This window comes from Lethenteron reissneri, chromosome 30, assembly GCF_015708825.2.
Source record: "Lethenteron reissneri isolate LAM-NWPU_2019-01 chromosome 30, ASM1570882v1, whole genome shotgun sequence".
NCBI classification, from domain to species: Eukaryota; Metazoa; Chordata; class Hyperoartia; order Petromyzontiformes; family Petromyzontidae; genus Lethenteron; species Lethenteron reissneri.
This window is the reverse complement of record NC_083808.1, coordinates 2,741,782-2,765,294: the sequence shown is the minus strand read 5'-3', so window position 1 is coordinate 2,765,294 and position 23,513 is coordinate 2,741,782. Positions and strand designations below refer to the sequence as shown.

Below are 23,513 nucleotides of genomic sequence, written 5' to 3'. Positions count from 1 at the left end.
GGCCAACGTTATTTTCTCACGAGCAACTTTGAAAATAACAGAAGCATCAGAAATCTGTATTTATAGTGGAGGAGAAATCCGATGAGCTATAAAGCTTTTTTTCACAAATGTCCAGTCGGGGGCCAGTCAGAAAGTTACAGCAACAAACACAATTACAAAAAAAACACGATAGGAGTGTAAAGTATAGGAAAGGTGATAAAGTCACGCGATTGACACTGACGGTGCAATAATAGTTTCAAACGATAGAATGAATTACTCCCAAAAATTAATTTGACTTATAATTACCAAAGTCCTTGATTTATCTTTATCGAGACTCCGTCACTGGGGAGTCGTGCTTTGGAATGGCAGCCTATATTGTAACCCCTTGGGTACGATGTCTAGAAACCAGATGATTATTCTCATCGCTAATCAGCTTGCGTAGATGGGCCAGATCATGGTGGTGTACGCCAGCGATCCAGTGCTTTGGAGGCAAGGGTTGGTGGATTATGCAGAGATTTGTAATACAGTATTTCCAAATTCCGTGGACTGCGAGTTGCGAGGAAATGGCAGAACAACAAGTGGATTCAGGAACCCAACTGTGTGGCCCTTTGGATGTCATCCTCTTGTAGGTACGCTGGATTGTCTCCGGATGCTCCGTTTTCCTTAAAAATAACACGAACCAAAACATCCCAGCAGTCGAAGAGTAATCTTAGCGCTGGGCTCTCCAATTATTTAATGTCATTAAAGTTCTCTTCTGATTCTCGGTTTACATTATTATGATGATAATAATAATAATGGGACAACACGCCAATAATTGGGATTAGAAAAAAAGGTCTTACCTCTGTTCCCCACGTGTGCCACTGGACGGGAGGTGATGGCGTGGGGCTTGAAGGGGGTTTCCTTCCATCCGGACGTGGGATGTGAGGCGGGGTGGCTATCATCTTTAAATGGTCCCAAGTAATCAACCACAAAACAGTCGATTTCAATGATTTAGTTGATTTCCTGGTTTGATCGACTAATCATCTCACCTTTAATAATAACTAATACGAGAATGAAAATCACTTCCATTAATACTTGTCAGCTGTGTTAACCAGGAGATCATCGGACATCTTCTTCAGCAGCAGAGTTTATATTTCTGGAGAGTTTATATTGGCAGGAGCTTGCTGGAAAATTGGACCATCCCAGCAGGAGCCACTTGAAAGCGAGTCTTACCGAGACTCTCTCTCTCGCGGGGAAATCATTGATAAGCGACAATGGCTGGGAGTTAAGGGGGTCCCTCAGCTGTCCTCGCGGGAGAAAACCGTGGCACTTGGATCAATCGATCGATCTGAAGGATTCATTCCGAGTTGCAAAGCGGACCCTGCGATAATTGGACACGCTCTGCTGAATCCCGTGTCCTCAGGCTGCATCGCCATCCGCGGGCGCATGAAAAGACGGTTCTTAATTGAACCTCAAAGGGCAGTTATCGGGATCGCTGTAAAGGCATTAAAATTTAAATTACAGAGATAATAGTCACTTATATATTTTCTCAGTCTCGAGAAGAATTCCGCTCGGAATTTTTCGTTTGTTTGTTTAGTAGCCCTTTGTTACATTGCAAAGATCGCGAGAGATGTCTGCGGTTTGGGTGGAGGAGGGTTCGTCCAGCAGTGGATTGATCATGACCGCTGCCACTGCTGACGAAGAGCCCTTTTCTCAATCCCACTGCTGGATGAAGGGCCTTCCCTACATCACTGGCTATATCGCCTTCTCCTGCCCACGTCGCGACAACCCAAGCCGACGGACGGTCCACGCGTGGAAATTCCCCCACGACGCAGTCTCCCGTCCGAGCGAGTGGCAGCCCACGAGGTTGGAGGAGCCACTACCGCCCCCCTCTCTCACCGGACATCTGCAGGTGCCTCATGGTGGCCACGGGAATGCGCTCCGCGTGCTTTCCGCCGGGCTCCGTGGTGGTGGTGGTGGCGGCGGCCTCGCCCTCGGCGACCGGCAGGGCGGCTGCCTCGGTCTCTGTCTCGCAAGTCATGCCTAGGGGGCATGTGGGGGGGAGGGGCAGTGAGGTTGGGGGCAGCAGGGCGCGGTGGAGAGAGAGAAGGGCATGAGGCATTGGACATGGTCATGGGCAGGGGTCAGCAAACCGAAATAACAAGAAGAGCGATTGTTTTTTTCGAATTCGGTAGGAAACTCAATATTTTTCAAGAGCCGCGTAGCAACGTGGGTACGAGTCGGTGGTGCCTTCCATAAAGGACGTCACGAAGCAGTCATTTGAAGAGCCGCATGCTACTCCCGAGCCGCAGATTGCCGATCCCGGGTCTTGGGCAATGCCATACGCACGTCACAAGCAGTTTGCCTGCAAGCGCCACTGCTGGCAAAAGGCGCTCTTGCTAGAGGGAGCTCTGGAGAGCACCTCTAAGAGGGCGCTTTGGTCTAATATTTGGTGGTGCTGGCCAGATGTTTTGGGAAGAGGTGGGAGTGCCCACGTTTTACCTCACCACTCGCGACTTCCCGATCTGCTTACTAACCGCGGTGTATCCACGTACAGTCGACTGATGGGTGATTAAAGGGGGGGGGGGGGTGGTGGTACGGGGGTGAGCGAGAGATAGGAAAAGAACCTGCCCATTGTTTTAACTGCCGCGCCGTGAGATTGAACCGGTGGCGACCTCTGGGGATGCTGAGCGGTGCGTCCCACGTCAGCGTGGAGGCGCTCGAGCCGAGGGGAGGGACGCGAGAGGCCGAGCTTAACCGCGAAATTACACGCAGGCTTCCGATCTTGAACGCGGATTTACAAATCACACAAAGACCAACAGATACTTTAAAAGGTCGCTGCAGTGCAGTCTCCAAGTCGAATTATCCACTCTAGCCTCTCCAATGTGTGTGTTATGAACAAGAGCCATTGCCTGAAACGTCGCCTATTATATCTATTTTTAAGGCCACGGCGTTGTCGACAAATTATTATTTGGCTGCTGATATACATTCCCAGATGTGATGATTGTCAGGCACTGCGTTGAGCTGTCATGCGTGGCCAGGTCGCCTCCTCTGAAAAGGAGCGAATGACTCAGTGGGTTTTATCTCGTAAGGAAAATAACATCATTTAGTTGAGTTCGATGTGTTTGTGTTTGGTGCAGAATTCACAAATAATTTGTTTAACATTTAGGTTTTGTGTACCCAAACCCTCTGCTCCGCTCAGCGAGGCTGCGTTTAACTTCCATCACAAACAAAAAATGTCAGATGACGTTCAATAAATAATATTTATATACTATTGTAAAAGTAGAACTGTACGTTCAAAATTAAATGTTAACTTGTTGGTAAAGGCCATGAATTCCCACTGTGCACAGTGGGAAAATTCCACGCGGATTTCTTTTTTAAATCCTTTATATTAAGTTCGCGTGCTTGCTTGCTTGCTTAGGACCGTGCAAATCTTTCGCTCGTTTTTTAACCCACTTCCCGTGATCCAATCGAGCTGACATTTTCCACACAGACTCGTTGTGCCAGACAATTATTGTTCGTGAAAAAAAATTCCCAAAATTTTACACTTTTTAGGCAAAAAAAATGTATTTTACATATATTCAAATAGAACGCATTCATGGCTTTGGCTGAACATCACAGTGCAAGAGCCCAGAGCGTAACCCCTCCACAGGCCGTGGTGGAGTAGCGCAGTTAGTAGCGCCCTCGCTTCCCATGCCAAAGGTTGCGGGGTCGATCCCCGCGTCCTCCACAGGCGAATATATTTTTAAATCCTTTATATTAAGTTCGCTTGCTTGCTTAGGACCGTGCAAATCTTTCGCTCGATTTTTAACCCACTTCCCGTGATCCAATCGAGCTGACATTTTCCACACAGACTCGTTGTGTGTGACAATTAATTTTCGTGAATTTTTTTTCCAAAATTTTACACTGTTTAGGGAAAACTAATTAAATATTTAATTACCAATTTCTTAATACTGGCAGACAATCATCTGACCCATAGATTGCAGCCATCTCAAGCCAGAGGACGAGAGAACTCTAGCCGCCACGCATATAAAGGATTTAGAGTGGAAAACTTTGTTTTTACGGGTTTACTTGTTTTGTATGTGGAGTGGGAGAGGTTGATACAATGGCTCATCGTTATATTTTAACAATATTATCGGTTTATTCTCCCAACACGCCGGTGTGCTGAAGTAGTAACTAATTGTCGCATTTTGTTTACGTGACCAACATCACGAATTGACTGTATCGGGTGGTGGTGGGTTCACGACACATTTATATTTAGGCGATCTAACCCAACAAAAATTAACACCTTCATCATGAATAATATTGGTCGCGAAAGCCTGCCTACGTGTTGCATTGAATACATGTGGTTTTTTTTACACGCTTTTATTTAACTCACTCTGTTGTTGTTGTCGTTGTTGTATCCTCAAATCTTGTAACTCTATTTTTACCCACTTCCCAATGTGGTATGGACTGCAAACTTGGTATACTTATGTCATACTGATGACAATACAATAATCTATCGTTAAAAAAAAATATTTTAAAACACTATTTTTTATGTTATGTTTCGGCTTGGGTTTAATTGTCCACGGGAAACTGACGTTGGCTGTAAATCACCACGGTCCCTTACGTTATGGCAAGCTTCCTGGAGTCGTGGAGTTCTTCCATTACTAGTACGGTACATTTCATTAAAGCGTGTTTTAAACAACTTTTTATAATATTACTTATTTCATTTGCACCACCCCTCCTCCTCCCCCCAGTGTAGGAAATGGGGGGCAGTGTGCCCCCCCCCCCCCAAGCCACGATTAGCGCCCCCTACGGGCATGTGGAAATGTTGCAGTTATCGTTGAAGCGGTCTTGCCGAACAGCGCCGAATGAGACGAAATCATTATTGTTGTCATTGCAGTCCACGACGTTTGCGCTCGACATTCACAGACCGCCGTGTATATATATGTGTATGCGTGCGTACATACACACATATATATACATAACATACACACGGGTTTTTATACTTTCATATACATAACACGTGCACATGCATTATTCACGTTTGTATTCATTCATATTCATATATAATACACGCATACATACATAATTGACACTCACACGAGCATATGTATGCATCACATACATAATATACACAAGATAAATAAAGATAAATACTAAGATCCCCCGTATAGCCTTAACAGACTCTCAGAGCTGTGAGCGAGCACCTATGAAGGCCGGAACGGCACACGAGGGGTGGGTGGCCATCCACCACCCCGGCCCCCTTTGTCTTCCCAGTGGTACGCCTTTGAGGCTGAGTCGACCTAGGCGAGGCCCAAGACAGGTTCGGATCATCGTCGCTGGTGTTGACCGTGAACGGGGATCGAACTCAGGCCGTCGGGTTCGTAGCGCAGCGCGTTAACACAACACACGGGAAGCACTCTCACACCACGATCCGGTAATGAGTGTAAACCCCGTGCCGTACACGCACGGGTATCTTCCCAAAATGACAAACTCGCGTGTACACAAAGACCCCCCCCCCCTTCCGTGTAGCCTTAACAGACTGTTGGGGCAAGTGCTGCTAGCGAGTAGCACCTGTGAAGGTTGTTAATCTGTGAATCTTGAACACACAATTTGCCAAGTGGCGATGCTTTCACACACCGCGCGCCAGGTAATCATTTGAGGCCGAGTCGACCTAGGGGATGCCCAGGACCGGTTCAAGATACTCGTCACTGGGTCTTGACCACGAGTGGGAATCGAACTCGGGTCGCTCGGTTCATAGCGGTTAGCGCTACCGCTCCCCACACACACAAATATACATACGTACACAGACTCACGTACACATAACATTACCTACAGAAATAAACTCAAGGAACGAAGACTTGCAAAGACAAAGATCCCCCGTATAGCCTTGAACAGACTTGGGGCAAGTGTTGTTAGCGAGCACCTATGAAGGCCGGCACTGTGGCACACGAGGGGGTGGGTGGCCAGCACTACGCCCGGCCGCCTTTGTCTCCCTAGTGCCGATATTTAAACACCGCAGCAGGTACTCATTTGAGGCTGAGTCGACCTAGGGGAGACCCAGGACCGGTTCAGATACTCTTCACTGATGTTGACCGTGAGCGAGAATCTAACCCGGGTCGCCAGGTTCATAGCGCAGCGCGCTAACCGCTACACCACCGCTCCCCACACGCGCGTACACGAAACAAAGACAAAGATCCCACGTATAGCACGTAGACTGTTGGGACAAGTGTTATGGAGCAGTGGCGCAGCGGTTAGCGTACTGCGCGCGATGAAGCTTGCGATCTCAGCTCGAATCCCGACCACGGCCATCACGTGCCTCACTCAGGCTGACTCACGCTTAAACGGGTATCTGATACGGTGTGTGAACGTCGAACGCCAACGCTGGGTGAGACAAAGGCGGTCGGGCGTTGTGCTCGCCACGTCAGCCGCGCGTGCTCCTGCCTGGGTTTATTGATAGGCGCTTGCTAACAGCACTTGCCCCGACAGTGAATAAGGCTGCAATAAACGCGGTGGAATATTTGTCTTTTGTGTACACGCGTGAATGTATACGAATGCACCGCTCACACGCAGACGAAAGTTTATTCCCCTCCCCCCTCCTCCCCACCAACACTTACAGCCACACAATTGCAAAAGGCCGGAAAATAATGCCCAAGCTCAAAGCCACAATGCCGACATCCGCCTCTGTCTGCAATTTGCGTTTGAAGCTTCACTCAGCCGGGTTCCACCTTCTAAGGGCCGAGTCGCCCCAAGTGCAACCACCGCAGGCTTCGGATAAACCCCACGCGGTTATTTTCCCTAATCGGGAATCGAACTTGCGTGTTTTGTGTTGCGTGTGTGAATCTCGCGCGCACAGATCTACTCGTTCACACTACACACGCAGGCGCGCAAAGATCCCCCCACAGCCGTATGGCCCGGACGGACTTTTGGGGCACGTGTGGCACACGATGGGGGTGGGTGGCCAGCACTACGCCGGACCGCATTTGTCTCCCCAGTGGCGATGTTTACACACCGCACCAGGTACCCATTTCAGGCTGAGTCGACCTAGGGGAGGCCCAAGACAGGTTCAGATAATCGTCACTGGTGTTGGCCGTGAGCGGGAATCGAACTCGGGTCGCCAGGTTCATAGCGCAGCGCGCTAACCGCTACACTATCGCTCCCCACGGGTACACACACACACAGGTACACACACACAGGTACACACACACACAGGTACACACACACAGGTACACACATACACAGGGTGCACACATACACACATACACAGGTACACACATACACAGGAACACACATACACAATGTACACACATACACAGGGTACACACATACACAGGTACACACATACACAATGTACACACATACACAGGTACAGTACACACATACACAGGGTACAAGACAACAAACAAGACAGAGACCCCGAGTTAAGATTTGCGGCCTGTTGGGGCGCAAGTGCTGTTAGCGAGCGCCTATGAAGGCCGGCACGGATACAGCAGAGGGTGGATAGCCAGCACCACGCCCGACCGCCTTTGTCTCCCCAAACACACACATACACACACCCCGACGGACGCGCATACAACCAGCAAGAAGCAGACGATAAAGAGTAATAAGTTAATGGGGAGTTAATTATAATCATCTTGATTGAATTCAAATCTAGATGCTCGGGGGCTTTCATAACGCGATGCATTCTAAGATGTTAGAGAGAGTATTTGATTTGCAACGAAACAATGTATTGTCCCAAGGCTTCCCAACGGCGTAAGTGGGTAAAATGAAACTACATCAGTCAATGTGTAGTAAGTTGCGTGTGTGCGCGCGTGTGTACGTGGGGAGCGGTAGTGTCGTGGTTAGCGCGCTGCGCCGCGAAACCGGTGACCCGAGAACGATTCCCGCTCACGGCCAACACCGGTGACGATTATCTGAACCGGTCTTGGGCATCTCCTAGGTCGACTCAGCCTCAAGTGAGTATCCGGTGCGGTGTGTAAACATCGCCACTGGGGAGACAAAGGCGGCCGGGCGTGGTGTTGGCCACCCACCCCCTCGAGTGCCGTGCCGGCCTTCATAGGTGCTCGCTAACAGCACTTGCCCCTACAGTTTGTTGAGGCTATATAGGGAGTGGGGGTCTTTATCTTTGTGTCTACATGCGTGTCAGAGCGTGCGTGGTGTACATGTGGCGGAGCCGGTTAGTTGTGCTGCTCTCCGAACCCGGCGCACCGGAGTTCGATTCCCGCTCACGGCCAACACCGATGACGAATATTTGAACCGGTGGGCTCATCCTTAACTGAACACGTGGGCGCGGTGTGTACACATCAGCATGGGGTAGGCAAAGGCGGCCGGGCGTGGTGCTGGCCACCCATCCGCACATCATGTGGCGTTCCGGCCTTCAAATAGGTACAGCACTTGTCCCAACAGTCTGTTCAAAGGCTAGACTGTACGGGGGAGATCTTTGTCTTTTGTTCATTGTTGGGCGAGCGGTGGTGCAGTGGTTAGCGCACTGCGCCTACGATCTAAGGTTGTGTCGTTGTTATTCTTGTTAAACACCGGGGGGTGGTTTTGCTTTCTGAGTAACGAACAAAAAAAAACGGTTAACGATTTTTCCGCACGTACTGTTTAAAAAGGTCGAACGTGACGTTAACATCATTGCACATTTCCACATTATTAACTCGGAAACGAAGGCAGCCTCCGCAACACACACACACACGGGTTTATCCAGGATGTTTCTGTTGCGCGTCGTCGCTTTAAGATGTTCTCTGTTCATATTTAGTGTGTTGCGGTTGCACCCGACTCAATAGCCGCATGGCTCAAAGGGCTATACACCTAATACATGACACTTGAAACACACAACCAGCACACATATACACCCAGCACACACACAACCTGGCATTCTGGAAGGGGCACCCGGTACAATTACATCTCCCCCGCGTGCCGCAGTTGGAACGCGTCAATCGGAGAAACTTTCTGAGTTTGTTAATCATCTCACCCCACCACCCCCACCACGTCTTCCGTGTGTGTCTTGTGTCCACGCAGCAGAATAGATTCTTCTGAATTCGAATGTAAAACGATTCCTGGCGTTCCATAAACTTTCGTAACCGGTAATGATCAATTATGCAACAACAACAAACAAGGTTCGCCGGTTTATCGGTTGCCTTTTAACAACGCTGCTCATGGCGACCGCCGGTGGCGCGCGATATCCGTGCCGTTTATGTTCTACACACCTGGTGCGTTGTGTAAAACAAATTTTTTTTTTTTAAAACATCGTGCACTGGGGGAGACAAAGGGCGACCGGGCACGTTGGACACATCCTCCATCGCGTCTCCTCGTGCGCCGTGGCCTCGTAGGCCACTCGCGCTGCGTCACCCAGCGACACCGAGTTCGATCTCCGCTCACGGCTAACGTCAGTGCCGGCCATGCGAAGCGGTCCCTGGCCTCGATCGTGTCGACGACTCGTCCTCGAGCGAGTGACTGCTGCGACGCGTCCACGTTTCCACGAGGGGGGGCAGAGGTGGCCGCGTTGTGTGGGTTGGAGGGGGGGGGGCTCATAACGCCGGTGTCGCTCGCTATAAAACGGGATTCTCTTTCATCTTCTTGGTTCTTTCAGTAAAGTCACGTAGAAGGGAAGTAATAAAATAATAAAAATGAAACATAATAAAATAATTCTCACGACGTTTCGGCCACAACGCAAGCAGCCGTCCTCATTCTTCACCTGAGAACGGCTGCTTGCGTTGTGACCGAAACGTCGTGAGAATTATTTTATTATGTTTCATTTTTATTATTTTATTACTTCACTTCTACGTGACTTTACCGAAAGAACCAAGAAGATGAATCCCTGCAGTCACGAAAGCTTTAAATCGGGATTCTTTGTTCTTTGAACAACCGCCCCAGCGGCTTCAACGTATCTCGCGTTTTAAAGCGATTTACTCGGAGATAACTGGGGGGGGGGGGGGGGTATGGAGAAGACGAAGCTCCCCCGTGTAGCCTTAGCAGACTTTAGTGGCAAGTGCTGTTGACGAGCACCTATGAAGGCCGCCAAGATACACGCGGGGGGTGGGCGGTCAGCATCACGCCCTGTCGCCTTTTGTCGACCCGAGTGGCGACGTTTAAATATCGCACCGGGTACCCATTTGAGGCTGAGTCGGTCTAGGGGAGGCCCAGAACCGGATCAGACGATCGCCACTGATGTTGGCCGTGAGCGGGAATCGAACGCGCTAACTGCCGCGCCACCGCTCCCCGCACAACGTACGACAGGAGCGTGGTGGTGGTATCTTTAAGAACTGCAATTAGGCCAACGTTGAACCATTTTAGACGCAGTTAGCGTGGAGTTTACGCCCTGCACAATTGCCCCACGACACCCCCCCCCCCCCCCTAAGCCCTAAAATGAGGTGATCATTAGTCAGGGCATCATTTCTACACCCATTACTCATGCGCATCTGATTAAGCGTTGCCATTTGTCGCTAAGGGTTACTCACGATTATTAAATTACGCGTGGGTTTAATGAAAGAGCGGCGATCAGGTTGCACACGTGGAGAAGAGACCACCATCGTTCTTACAAGCGACACATCAAAACCAGTCGTGCTCAAGTCGCTTCGAGTTTATTTTCGATTCGTGTCAAAGTTATCACGCACTTGGGTTTTATGTCGAGTTATCCTGGGGGGTTTTCTTCTTCATTGCCTGTCGAGTTACCCCGTTTGTTAGAATCCGTGTCGAGTTAACCCGGAGTTTTGTAGCAATCCGTGTCGAGTTATCCTGTTTTTAATGTAATCGAGTTATACCGTTTTTTTTTTAATTCGCGTCAAATTATCCCGTTTTATATAAAAAAATATCCGTGTCGAGTTATCCGGTGTTTTTCAAATCCGTGTCGATTTAACCCGGATTTTTTGATCAATCCGTATCGAGTTATCCCGTTTGTTTCGCCAATGTGTCCGTGGCGCGCTGTCATCCATGAACTTGTCATCGAGGGTGCACTTCTACTGGAGATATAGTCGGGGGGCCGGGGACACTTGAGACAAAGAAGCAACAGATACCTGCCTGTGCCACCCGTGTCGGACTGAACATACTAAACAACAACAGCAAGACGAACACACAATGGGTCGTGTGTAGTCTTGTAGTGTTCCTGGTCACTTTGCTCGCAGACAGCGTTCCGTGGTTAATTGCGTCAAGCGCGTTTTTGTGGTTTTTTTTCGGTGCGTTCACCGCACGCCTGCGTGGCGCATTCATTACTGCGATTATTGTCTGCGGAATAATTAACGAGGCACGTTCAGTATCCGAGGCCGCTGTGTTGCACGTACGAAGTGCGGACGCGTACGCGTGTGTTTGCGAAGACGACGGCGGTTTGTTAGCGGTGAGCGCAACTTGCGCCTCGAAACCCCGGCGACTATTTCAACCGGTCCTGCGCCACCCCCCAACGTGGAATCGACCTCAAATGAGTAGCCCGTGCGACGTGTGTACACATTAGCACTGGGGCAACAAAGGCGGCCAGGCGTGGTGTTGGCCACTACATCCTCTCTCGTGTGTCGTGCCGGCCTTCATAAGGTGCTAACAGCACGCGCCCCAAAAGTCTGTTAAACGCTATGAACGCTATGATGCAGAGGATCTTTTGTCATTTTTGTGAATGTACATATGTGTGCGTGTGTTTGTGGGTTCACGTCAAAGGTGGGGATCGGTAGCGCGCTGCGCTACGAAGCTGGCGACTTGAGTTCGCTTTCCGCTCACGGCCCTCACCAGTGACGACTATCTAGGTCGACTCAGCCTAAAATGAGTACCTAGTGCGACGTGTATAAAAAAACATTAGCAACACGGGGGGATCTTTGTCACGGACACACAGGCGCGGCGACGTTTACGCGCGTGGAGTTTGGTGAGAATTTTGCGCCGCCGCCGTTGTCGGTTCGGGGTGAGCGTCAAATTCGAAAGCGGCAAAATTCGCCGCGCTCTGACGAATCCGACAGGACGGCTACCCCGGTCACAGAGAGATGACAGACGATGGCAGCAAAGATCCCCAGTGTGGCCTTAACAGACTTTTGGGGAAAAGTGCTGTTATAGCGAGCACCTATGAAGGCCGGCACGGCACACGAGGTTTGTGGGTGGCCAGCACCACGCCCGGCAGCCTTTGTCTCCCCAGTGAGTCGACCTAGGGGATGCACAGGACCGGTTCAGATAATCGTCACAGGGTGTTGGCCGTGAGCGGGAATCGAACCCGGGTGGCCAGCTTCGTAGCGCAGCGCGCTAACCACTACACTACCGCTCCCCACCACCACACCGCCACTCACCACCACTCCACACCTCCACCACACCACCACACCGCCACTCACCACCACTCCACACCTCCACCACACCACACCACCGCCACTCACCACCACTCCTCACCACCCTCCCCCCGTGCGACGCGGCGAAGAGGCGACACCGAGGCGCAACAATGCGAGCGATCCGCGCGCAGGCAGGCAGGCAGGCACGCCGAGCACTCGTTCGACCCGAGGAGAGCGACGTTTCGGGACGAGATGCAGTGGCGGGTTTACGACGGGGTTTGCTCTTATGGCGAGCGCAGGTACGCACGGAATAGACAAAGATCTCCCGTATCGCCTTCGACAGACGGTTCGGCCAAGTGCTGTTAGTGAGTAGCACCTGTGAAGGCCGGCACGGCACACGAGACGGTGGGTAACCAAGACCCCGCCCGACCGCCTTTGTCTTCCCTAGCGGCGAATATTTACACACATCGCACCAGATACTGGTTTAAAGCGTAGTCGATCCAAGGGGCGGCCCAGATGCCCGGCTCAGATATCCGTCAACTGCTTATTGGTCGTCAACGGGAATCGAACTCGGGTGGTTGGGTTCGTAGCGCGGCGCGCTCACCACCACCAGCACCACCGTGAACGCACTCCCGACGCGAAACTAGCGAGCGCGCGTGCTAGTTTGGCATCTAATTCGCTTTTCATCATCACCACCACCATCATAGTCGTCGTCGTGGGTCATCGTCAATTCACTTTTGAATGAATGCCTCGGCGAAGCGCCACCACCACCACCTCGTGCGATCCCACGGCATCACAATCCACCTGCACGCGAACCGACTGCATTTTGCGCGCGTTCTGAATTGTCTTTTTTTTGACACCTCTGAACCGACACGTGCTGTTCTGTCCATGCGCAATATAATGGTGGGCGCACTCAACTCGGTTCAAGATGACTTGCATCATTCTAACAGACGCAGTGGAAATCACTGGCAGGTTCGTCCGCCTCCCTCCCAGTCACAACTAAACAAATACTCAAAACAATTCTACCCGTGACACCGGTTTACACGTACCGGGTGGACAACACCGGGCGCATTCAAACGCACGCCGACCACAAACAGACAGGCGTGACAAACAGACGCAGTGACTCAAGCCCACAAGAACTACGATTGGGAAGACGAGAACGACTCACTACGACGGTTGCAACAACAACAACAACTACTGCTAATGCCGCCGCTGCGCACACTTACCAAATATTGCGAGTGACGGACGGTGGTCGGAGTGTCGCTTGCGCCCAAAAAAGCAGAAGACGGCCGCTCGCCTGCTGAAAGGCGAAGTGGAAACGTCTCGGACTTTGTCTGGCGGGTGTTTTAATTTTAGACTCGCACCAGAGACCACCCTTTGCCAAATCTGTCGCGCGTGTAACAATGTGTAACAATGTGCAACAACGTTGTTCGCGCTTTCGTGGCGCTGCCGCACTTGCTCGGGTGCAAACCAGGGCTCAAGAGTTTCACATCCAGTGAGACACGCACTCGCACGCGCGCGCGCGCGAACCCGTATCTCCTCCTGCTCGTCCTCTACTGCCCCCCCCCCCCTCTCTATCTCCGTCCTTGCGTCCGTCGCTTTCTCTTGACGATGTTGCAACTGTTGGGTGACGATGATGTTGACGACGACGTTGTTGTTGTTGTTGTTGTTTTCGATGCCGGTCACCCAGCCCCGTTTGGCAACGTGCGGAGCCTGGAGCTTTCAATCTGAGACCCGGCGCACGTCTGGTGGTGGTGTGGGGTCGTTCCTTCTGGCTTCGCGTGGAGGCTGGGTTTGTGGAGAGCGTTGCCTCCTCTCCGAGCCGATTTCTTGGAAGCTTCCAGGAATTACGCTCACGTGCTGCCCTCCTCCGGCACGGAGCATTTCAGATGTCTGCTGATGCTGCTGCTGCCGCTCGTGATGTCGGTGGCGGTGGTGACAGTGTAGCCGTTCGCGCGCTGCGCTACGCACCCGGCGACCCGAGTTCGATTCCCGCTCACGGCCAACACCAGTGGCGAGTATCTGAACGGGTCATGGGTCTTGTCTAGGTCGACTCAGATTTAAATGAGTAACTGGTGCGGTGTGTAAACATCGTCACTGCACTGGGGAGACAAAGGCGGCAGGGCGTAGTGCTGGCCGCCCCCCCCCCCTCGTGCGCCTTCATAGGTGCTACTCGCTAAGAGCACTTGGCTCAACAGTCTGCTAAGGCTACACGGGTGATCTTTGTCTTTGGCACTTTCCCCGCCATCAACGGCTCAACAGCTCACAACATCTCACACATACAAGGCGACCCTGTCTGTAAATAGTTGTCGATCGAATAAATCAAAAATCTTTATTTAGCCTGGAAGATTCTGTAAATGACGAGACAGAGCCATCGTAACAGCAACATGGTCATTCGCGTCGAGTTGGGATAACCGATGGTTTTCAGCGATCGATAGTGGGATATCTTCCGTCCGACGGACGATTATCAATCGGCCACAGTGAGACTGCGGTCAGCTTGTCTCGAGCCACGGGGCCACTTTGAAAGCGCCACTTGTACTGGTAGGAACCTCCTGGTTACACCAGCCCACAGGGGATTATTGTGTCCGTCCGTCGTGCAGGGAGGGGCTGGGTAGGGAGGGGCTGGGTGGGGAGGGTTGGGAGGGGCTGGGTGCGGAGGGGCTTGGTGGGGCTGGGTGGGGAGGGCTGGGTGGGGAGGGGAGGGTGGGGAGGGGCTGGGTGGGGAGGGTGGGGAGGGGCTGGGTGGGGAGGGGTGGGGAGGGGTTGCGTGGGGAGTGGGAGGGGTGGGGCTGGGTGGGGAGGGGCTGGTCACCCCGTGGTGTCCTTATAAAACTCAACGTTTAACCTACTCAAGCCGGCTTGTGTCCGCCCTCACAGTCGGGCATATTTGCGGAATACACCACGCCGCCGTTGACCCTGGCCATTGACCGAGCAACCCAACGTTCCTACCAGCTCCCTCCGCAGGAATGTGTTTTTACTTGATGGCAGCACCGCAGACATCCGCCGTGCGGCGACTCTTGAAGCCACCCACTGGCTCACTCGGACCGACCTCAACATGCACACAGAGAGACGTCGCTGTCCACGTGCAAAGTATATCGGTGTCTGTGGGGGTCTCTGCGTAAGTCCGTGGGTCTCTTATGCGAGTCTCTAGGTGTCTCTGTGCGAGTCTATGAATATGCACGTGAGTCTTATCTCAAACCATGGACCGCACACAATCACGCAATTGCCCGCTTCGATTATTCGCGGGTTCACAATCACAGTTCGTCACACCACGAGGCCACTCCTCTGTTATGTACAGAACGTTGAACTTCTTTCGCATCGTACGTAGCCAACCGGAGGTGCGGCTCAGTGGTGGCTCACTCATCCACCCAACCTCGACATGAACACAGACACGCTGGCGATCTGTCTTCGCCGCCAAGCAAGTAGACGAAGAAGCGATCGGTTACTCGGCTAGCCGGAGAGCACGAAGATAGTTGGGCAAACGTGTGCCGCTGGACGGGAGGTGACGGGCGGGACTCGCTGGCGACATCGACATCGGTCGCGTCACGGTGGGCGGAAAGTTGATTCGAATATAAATGAGAATGTATACTGAGTGTAACGCTGTGTTGCTATAAGGCACTTCGGCTGTTGAAAGCCGGCCACAGCGTTGAAGGATTGCCCATAACTTGGGAGAGTAAAAAAAAAAAATCTGCGCCAAAAGGCCAAACTGTGAATAGACGGTTTTCCCGGTGTCACAATCCGTCATCTTATTATATACAGCACTGTTTCTTGAATGAACTAAACGTACACGGACAAAGGCATGTTGGATTTACAGAATCCGTGCGAACGGGTGATTTATCGCACCCCCACCCCTCTTCCTGCTGAGTGTGTAAGTCCATTTAACATTTGAAGCTTGCGTGGCGTGGGTCGTTATGATTTTATTTTGCGTGTGTGGGAGGGAAGCCAGCCAGGCGAAGCCTCGACGCGCAGAGCGCCTGGGGTAAGAACGCGAATTCGCCGCTCCACGTGCCCGCCACGAGAGAACTTTCGACTGACAATGCTGCCATCTAGAGGCGAAACGCGGGTCGCCCATAGCCACACAATCCGTAATAGACGGGGTTTTTTGGTTGTTGGGTTAGATCGCGTAAATATAAATGTGTCGTGAAACCCGCCAGATGTATCTGGCTGCCGCCTGATGATGCTGGTTGTAATTACCGGCAGAAACGTCGTACCCGAATTGTAAATGCTGTGGGTTCACTCTCCAATACACCGGTGTGCTGAACTGGTACCGAATTGGCATGTTTTGTTAACGTAACAAATCTTACTAATCGGCTGTCGGGTGGTAGCGGGCTTAGCGACACATTATATATTTACGCGATCTCACCTAAACAACCTCTGTTACGGATAATATTGGTCGTGAAGCCTCCTACGTGTTAAACTGACATATAAATCACAGTTTAAAAAAAACCCTAAAGGAATTACAGAATAAATTGAAAACAGTGCACACATGTAACATTAATTAGCAGCCTCTGGAAATGAGATATACACTCGCGAAAGTTAGTCAGAGCAACATGGGAAGATGTTTACAGATTATTAGAATGAAATAATAAAGGCATACATATAAACGAGGGGAATACTAACCGTCTGAAATTTGCTGATGCCAGTCGGTATAGAGACCGATAGAACAGTTTGAATAACTTAATGCAGAAGGAGACCAAGTTAACTAAAAACGATTTAAACTCAACTATATTTTATTTTATCATATAAGGCCCACTGAACTATGTATCTCTTTTTTAGAAGCGACCTGGCCAAAATGATATCTCAACGAAGTGGCTTATGTGGAAATTTATAGCAGTGACTAAATACTCTAAACGCTTTGATTCTAAATGTGGAGGGAAAACCCAGAGGCCCTGGAGAAAATTCCACGTGAGCACGGGGAGAGACATGCAAACTCCAAATATACAGCAGGTGTCAGGGTCGGGATGGAACCCACGACCTCCTGTATACCAGGCGAGGTCGTTAACATCTCGCCGCCAAACAAAAGCCAGCACATGACATCGACTGGAAAACACATCAGAGTAGAATGTCCTAAGGGCAGTTTTTCAAACAGTACCTGGATAACAATGATGACATAGAGACGAGCGAGACAGTCAGATTTGAGTGTTTGCTGAACTCTTGAAAAGCAACGTATCGATACGCTTAAAGGAAGTGTTCACACAATACGCATGTTTTTCTGCTATGACACGTAGATTTGAGAAAATATATACACGATGAAAATGCAACCAAAAGCTGAAAAGTGCACAAAGAAGCGCGTGGAATTCACACTGGCCGGAACACGTAAAAAGTAAAGGTAGAGACATCGTATTGACTTGTTAAGTGGGGCTTGGCTAGAGCATGGTCGCGAGAACGGATGATAACCATGCGGTTGAGACTGATGACAGAATGGCTGCCAAAGTAGGGAACAGAGCTGGGAGGTCGTACACCACCACCATCACGACCATGGAGTTGTGGCATCGCAGGACCGTGAGAGATAATCGGCGTCGGCTTTGAGAGGCCTTCATCCAGCGGTGGATTGATCATGGCTGATGACAATTGAGGCCCTTTTATTCTATTGGGCCTTAAGAACCGAGTTGACTATGAGGATGAAAACGATGTGACCCTGGTGTGTGATTATATTATTACAACGTATACCATGACCCCCACGTATTTTAAATTAAGTAAATAATAACACGTGTATTCAAACATCTGAATACTTCATGGAATATGGCGCAGCCTCATTGAAATACGAGCAAAGATAAGCAAAGACTAAGTCGCGTCTTCACACGCAAATTACGACGCTTTTAATCCGATGATAAAATGATAGGCTTTACCCTTTTCCGACAATGCTGTAATACACGAGGTGTTAAGACGTTCAAACACCAAATAGACACCCATTCCAGGGCATCAAGTCTGCATTGACCGCACGTGATTGTGGTCAAAGATGCAAACAAAAATGCTTCGATAATAATGCACGTATTGTTTTTGAAACTGATTGGTCTCCTTGATGGAATTGTCTCACCAACCAGTGATAGGCGAGAGAACGCCAAAAGCCGAACAGCACAAATGATACCGACGAAAAGGGACCCATAGCTATAACTTACTCAACCCAGTGGCGTAGTGACGACATCAGCCCAGGGGGGTGCGGCAATTGGCCCCGTGGGGCCCCAATATTAAATTTGTCTTCTTGCCTCCATGGAATCGTTTCGTTTACTACGGCGCTGCTCGTCTACCTGCTGGTTACACAATGGTAATGAACTAATGATGATGACTACAACGTACACACAAACACGCCATGCCCATTTTTGCGGAGGCGAAACGTTACTGCTCCAATTAAGTTAAAATAAAACGTGGCACGTAACATGAAAGCATTTTCACGAGAGTACATTTAAACCATGTTTTAAATTATCGTGTGTTGTTCTTGTTACACTGTTGTTGAAAACAATTACAGGGTGATTCACATAAAAAAAAAAACACTTCTTAAAATGTGCAACGAAACCACAATAAACATTGACAATGATGGCGAACGAGTAGGATTCTCTTTAGCTTTTTGAAGCTATTAACATACATATGTTATCATGTTACAGTGTTTTATCCGTTCTTTTCCTATTAAAAACGATTGTGCCATTTAAGTGTTATCACTTTTTGAAGCAATCTGTATTTCATGGCGGTTGTCAAGGAATGGGCCACATTTCGTAGCTTTATCCACCAGGAGGGCCAAGGCACAGCACACCCCCTGCCTGCCTCCACGCCAGTCACGCCGCTGACTCAACCCGAGCTCGTTGATGCTTTTTGAATAATTGTAAATATTATTCTGGGTTTACTCTCCAACACGCTGGTGTGCTGAAAACGTAACTACCGTAATTGGCACATTTGTTTTTATTAATTTGCGTGACAAACACCTTGCTAATTGGCCGTGTGACGTGGTTGGTGGTTGGTGGATTTAACGACGCGTCTATATTTAACCTACAATAAAAAAAAACTCTTACGATATACCCAACACCATGTGAAACTAGGCTCTAAGGAAAGCTGTCTCGAGTGTGGACCAATCAACTTCAAGGACAGTGCATACATTATCAGAGTTATGTTTTTTGTTTGCATTATGACTGCAGGTATTGTGGTCTATACAAACATGACTCCTTGTAAAACAGGTGCCAGTTGTGTTGCCATTTAAAAGGGTAAAAAAACAATTATCAAATACCCAATGCTTCAATATTCTGCATCGCCCGATGTTCCAATAAAGTTATTTCAACGCTCACCCCTGGGGGGGGGCGGAGCCTTGGTGGTGCTGCCCGGTTCCAATAAAGTTATTCCGAGCGTGACGTCACGCAAGGTCGCTTCCACGCGTGGCCAGGCGACGTCTCGTCACAGCCCTTAGATACTTCAACTCTTTCGTTTTCATTCTAGTTTAGTCGCCGCTGTTGACTACATTTGTGTTTTCAAAGAGAGGAGTGCGAGCCCGCAGCAGGAGATGAACGCGCTGGCTCGCCTGGCCGCTGTGCGGAGCGCGGCGCGTCTGCCTCGGCTGGGTAAGCGACGAGGGAGGGGGTGGTGGGGTAAGGCCTCAAGTCGAGGCAACCTTCAGCGCTTGTTTCTAGTTTTGTTTAACATTTAAACAAAGAAACATTGAAGGCGTTGTTTCACCGAACTGGCCTGCCACGGAGGCGTGGATTGAGGCCCCTCGGTCCAGCAGTGGATCGATTATAATACTCCGATTTGATGCTCCTGCTGCTGTGTGGTAGGGCAATGCCATAAGTACATCTGACCCTGGACGGTGCTCTGCCAGTCGATCAACCCTCAACACCCGCCTCTGCCCCCCATCACTGTCTGCCCAGCGAGCCTTCGACACTTCACGTGGCCTCGAGGTGCACCTAGCCTGGCGCAAGTGCCGTGGTGCAGCCTCCGCTTGGCTGTTGTTGAGGGCCTATACGCCAACAGGCGGTGCAGCGAAATAATTGTACTGTGCTTGTATGCTCCCCACAACAACCGTAATTCGCCACTAAGTGGCGGTGACGTCACCACGACGCTTGTGCCAGGCTATGTGCACCTTGAGGCCACGTGAAGTGTCGAACGCCCGCTGGCAGGAGATCACGGGGCAGACCCAGCAGGTGCCACGGGTCAACTGACTTGAGATGACCGAGACGACTGGCTGATGCACCACCTGTGCCCCCTACTGTACCAACTTGCTGTGCTTTATCCACCCGGCGCTCCGCTCGTTGTGAGCGTCGTTCCTCCGCCCTCCGTTGTTGGAGGGCGACTGCCTCCCAACTGCACAGCAGCGTCCTTCATGAACCTCCTCCACAGAGGCCGATCTTGTATGCTCCCCACGGCTACACTCGCGTGACTTAACCAGCACTCGGCTCGTGGTGTGTGGAGGTGTTGTGGGCATAGGTGGTGGAGTGTTGCATCGCAGGATCCAGAGATGTGGCGTCAGCTGCACGGGGAGGCTTTTATTCAGCAGTGGAGCGAGCCTGGCTGACGATGGCTTGCTTTACACCCATTTGGTTCTCAATCATTCAAAAATTTAATGTTATTAAATACATGGGTTTGATGAAACAAAGTAAGTTGTATTTACGTGCCCGTGGCTTATTTTGAGTTTTGATGATTTACCTTTTAAAATAAATGTGGCCATGTCTCGCACCCCCAGAAAGGGCATCTCGCACCCGCAGGTTAAACACTGCGTTTGAACTGTGGTCTGGAAACGCAGGCTGGCTCCACCCGTGTTACAAGTCTTCATACTCCGCCTTGCCCGATGACTACAACTGGTACGAAGCTCACTTTACACTCGCATGGGCTCGGTTAGTCGGTGCTTGTGATGTACGTAGAACTTCTTACGCACCGTACGTAGCCAACCGTGCTAATCGGAGGTGCGGGGAAAGACAACAGACTATCAGAGTTATTATGAAACACTGATGTTATCAGAATTATTATTAGTAAACACCGTGTTTGTGATACTGCTCGTGTTTCACTGAATTGTCCATAGTTTGAGTTGTGTAATCAATCCACTGTAGCTTGCGCTCCTTCAGCGGAGGAGGAACAGCAAAACTACGCCAACTCTGCTGAAGGCCCTCTTCGTGGCTAGCAGACCTCAAATTTTGCCATTTAGCTCCTGAACATACTTCTATACGCAAGAAAATAGATGTGTGATGCATAAACACGTGCCCATGAAGAAGTGCCATCGCCAGGAACGTCTTATCATATGCAGTTTTTACTTTTAGGGCAGTGTTATTGATGTTTTTTTTTCATTTATGTTTTCAAACGTGACACAGCAAGGTGGAGCTGGCCCTGACGTCCGATGGGCGCACCATCGTCTGCCACCACCCGGCCCTGGAGTTCCCCTACGAGCTGTCACAGGTTTGTGCTGCTTGCATCTACAACAGCGCTACAACATTTTTGTTTTTACGACCAATACGATGTCAGTTCTCACGCTATGGCGATAATCACGAGATCACTTTCCCCTAACTTTTAAATTGTACATCGCAATTCCATCGTATTTGTTTATTTCCGTGCCTGGTAATCTCGACCAATTCTCGGTTCGATTGCTCGACGAATTGAATAACACGTACCGCTGGACGGGAGGTGATTTGGCGGTGCTTGGTGACTGAACATCATCGGCCGCGTCGTGCTGGTTGTGGCTTGTGGGAGACGGATGTGGGGGGCTGTCATTTTGAAAGGGGCCCAGATAACTCTGGTCAACAAAAAAAAAACATTTTTTTCTGGCTTGGACTTTTGCAACTGTTTTAGACTAATTTCAGGGTGCTGATTCCAAATCTGATCTCAGATTTGCTCTATCACATCTCATTTTTATGCTATCGGCATACCCTATTTTCATTTATTTTACCCGAAATTAACTGTCACTTATGATTGCAAGTTGTTGCGAGTCAGTGACTGCTTTAGTGTTAAAATATGGTGCTGTATTTTTAGGATGGTGTGTTAAAAAGTGTGTTGACCAATGTAATCGACCACAAAATAAGTTGTCATCGGCCTGTAACTTAACACTGCTGGGCAAAAGGTCTCTCTTTTTTACTTCCGTTCCTTGATATCTTTAGTTTCTCCTGTTATCCAGCAGCGGTCACCAAACGTTTCGAGTTCATCTTGCCATCTCTTCCAATTGTCTTCCCCTCCTTTTGTCTCCTCGGTCTTCACGCCACATTTAATTTTGTTCCTCCCTCCACCCCCCATGCAGCCGATGCCCAGGCCAGACCCCGTAAACAACACGGAGGAGACCTACGAGGAGATGCTCAAGGCTCGACTCGAAGTGAATCCGCTGACGCAGCTCAGGAAGAAACCGCACCACGCCATCGAGGAGCTGAGCCGCTTGTTCTACACCAGCAAGCACCGCTGGTTCCCTGTCGGACAGTAAGTTGACATTTTAAATAACTACATCCAGACTGCATGTGGGGAAACTGTGCCACCTTGTGCCCAATCTTGTCAGATATCGGAAGCTAAGTGGGGTGAGGGGGGCGTCAAGCTTTGAGTGCTTGAACAGTGGGTGACCACCACGCACAAACAGCTTGTCATAGAGCTTGCAGGGCTCCGTTGTGAGCAGCAAAATCTGTTGTGCGACGCTTCGGTGCTCGCAAGTCTACGGTGCCCACCTTCGCCATTCCGCACTGACCGGCGTGGGCCAGCGTGCTCACGACCCCCCCGACCCGCTTGGTGTGGGGAAGCCCTCGTCCAACAGCGGATTGACGTTTTGTACACTACCACGATGAATATATCAACTATATGTTAATTCAAATGTACGACTTAAAAGTATCTGATTTAGTATCATGGACATTGTGGGGTCGCGGTGTACTGTGGGGTTGACGTACATTGTGGCTAAAAGCTTTTCTTTGTTCATTGCAGGTATCACCTGAGGAGGATTAAAAAAAATCCACCCAAAGACAGGCCGGATTCCTGATATTAACTTTCAGCCAAGGTTTGCGTGTTGCACAGCACTTCCGCTCGCCTGCAATATGGAGTCATTCTAGAATTTAGACGAAGCTGGAAAGCCGTCCTTTCGGTTGTAACTCTTTCACGTACTTTATTTCCCATGATGCAACAACTCGTTTATAAAGTTAAGTTGGAAATACACAACGGATATTACTTTGTCTTATATAATTCCAGTGAAGGAGTGTTGTCTGTTATTTCGCGGGGGGGAACACCCCACAATTATGCCTACAACTTTTAAGAATTGTTTTCAACAAATGTATTACAATGTTTATTAGTGTAATAATAATCCACACCCTTCGAACCAAGCCTGAACCGCAAACTTTTACAGTTTTTAAAAAGATTTATTTAAGAAATAAAGAGCGTGAAGATTTACACTCAAGAATTCAA

General features: G+C 49.9%; 2 protein-coding genes across 6 annotated transcripts in view; one reads left to right on the top strand and one right to left on the bottom strand.

The window, feature by feature from the left end:
• Positions 1-14,757, bottom strand: part of LOC133349402 (suppressor of cytokine signaling 2-like) — a 20,680-nt gene extending 5,923 nt beyond the window's left edge. Inside the window, exons 1-2 of one of the 2 annotated variants that reach the window (XM_061562793.1) lie at positions 13,403-14,757; positions 1,858-2,001 (exon numbers count right to left, since the gene is read on the bottom strand). In XM_061562793.1, the coding sequence (XP_061418777.1) occupies positions 1,858-1,999 (142 nt within the window). In that variant the 5' untranslated portion in view covers positions 2,000-2,001; positions 13,403-14,757. Of the gene's footprint in view, positions 1-1,857; positions 2,002-9,152; positions 9,372-13,402 lie in introns of those variants that run through there. The other variant, XM_061562795.1, reaches the window with a different exon arrangement.
• MRPL42 (mitochondrial ribosomal protein L42) lies at positions 7,882-23,513 on the top strand. Of its 4 annotated transcripts, none has more exons than XM_061562801.1 (6): positions 7,882-7,898; positions 19,637-19,720; positions 20,839-20,956; positions 21,461-21,545; positions 22,378-22,550; positions 23,040-23,513. In XM_061562801.1, exons 2-6 carry the CDS (start codon positions 19,663-19,665, stop codon positions 23,092-23,094), a joined length of 489 nt encoding a protein of 162 aa, XP_061418785.1. In that variant the 5' UTR covers positions 7,882-7,898; positions 19,637-19,662; the 3' UTR covers positions 23,095-23,513. The 4 variants fall into 4 exon arrangements, with proteins under 4 accessions (XP_061418785.1, XP_061418784.1, XP_061418786.1 ...); XM_061562800.1 differs by lacking the exon at positions 7,882-7,898 and adding an exon at positions 8,270-8,328; XM_061562802.1 differs by lacking the exon at positions 7,882-7,898 and adding an exon at positions 8,271-8,328 and having other exon boundaries at positions 20,899-20,956.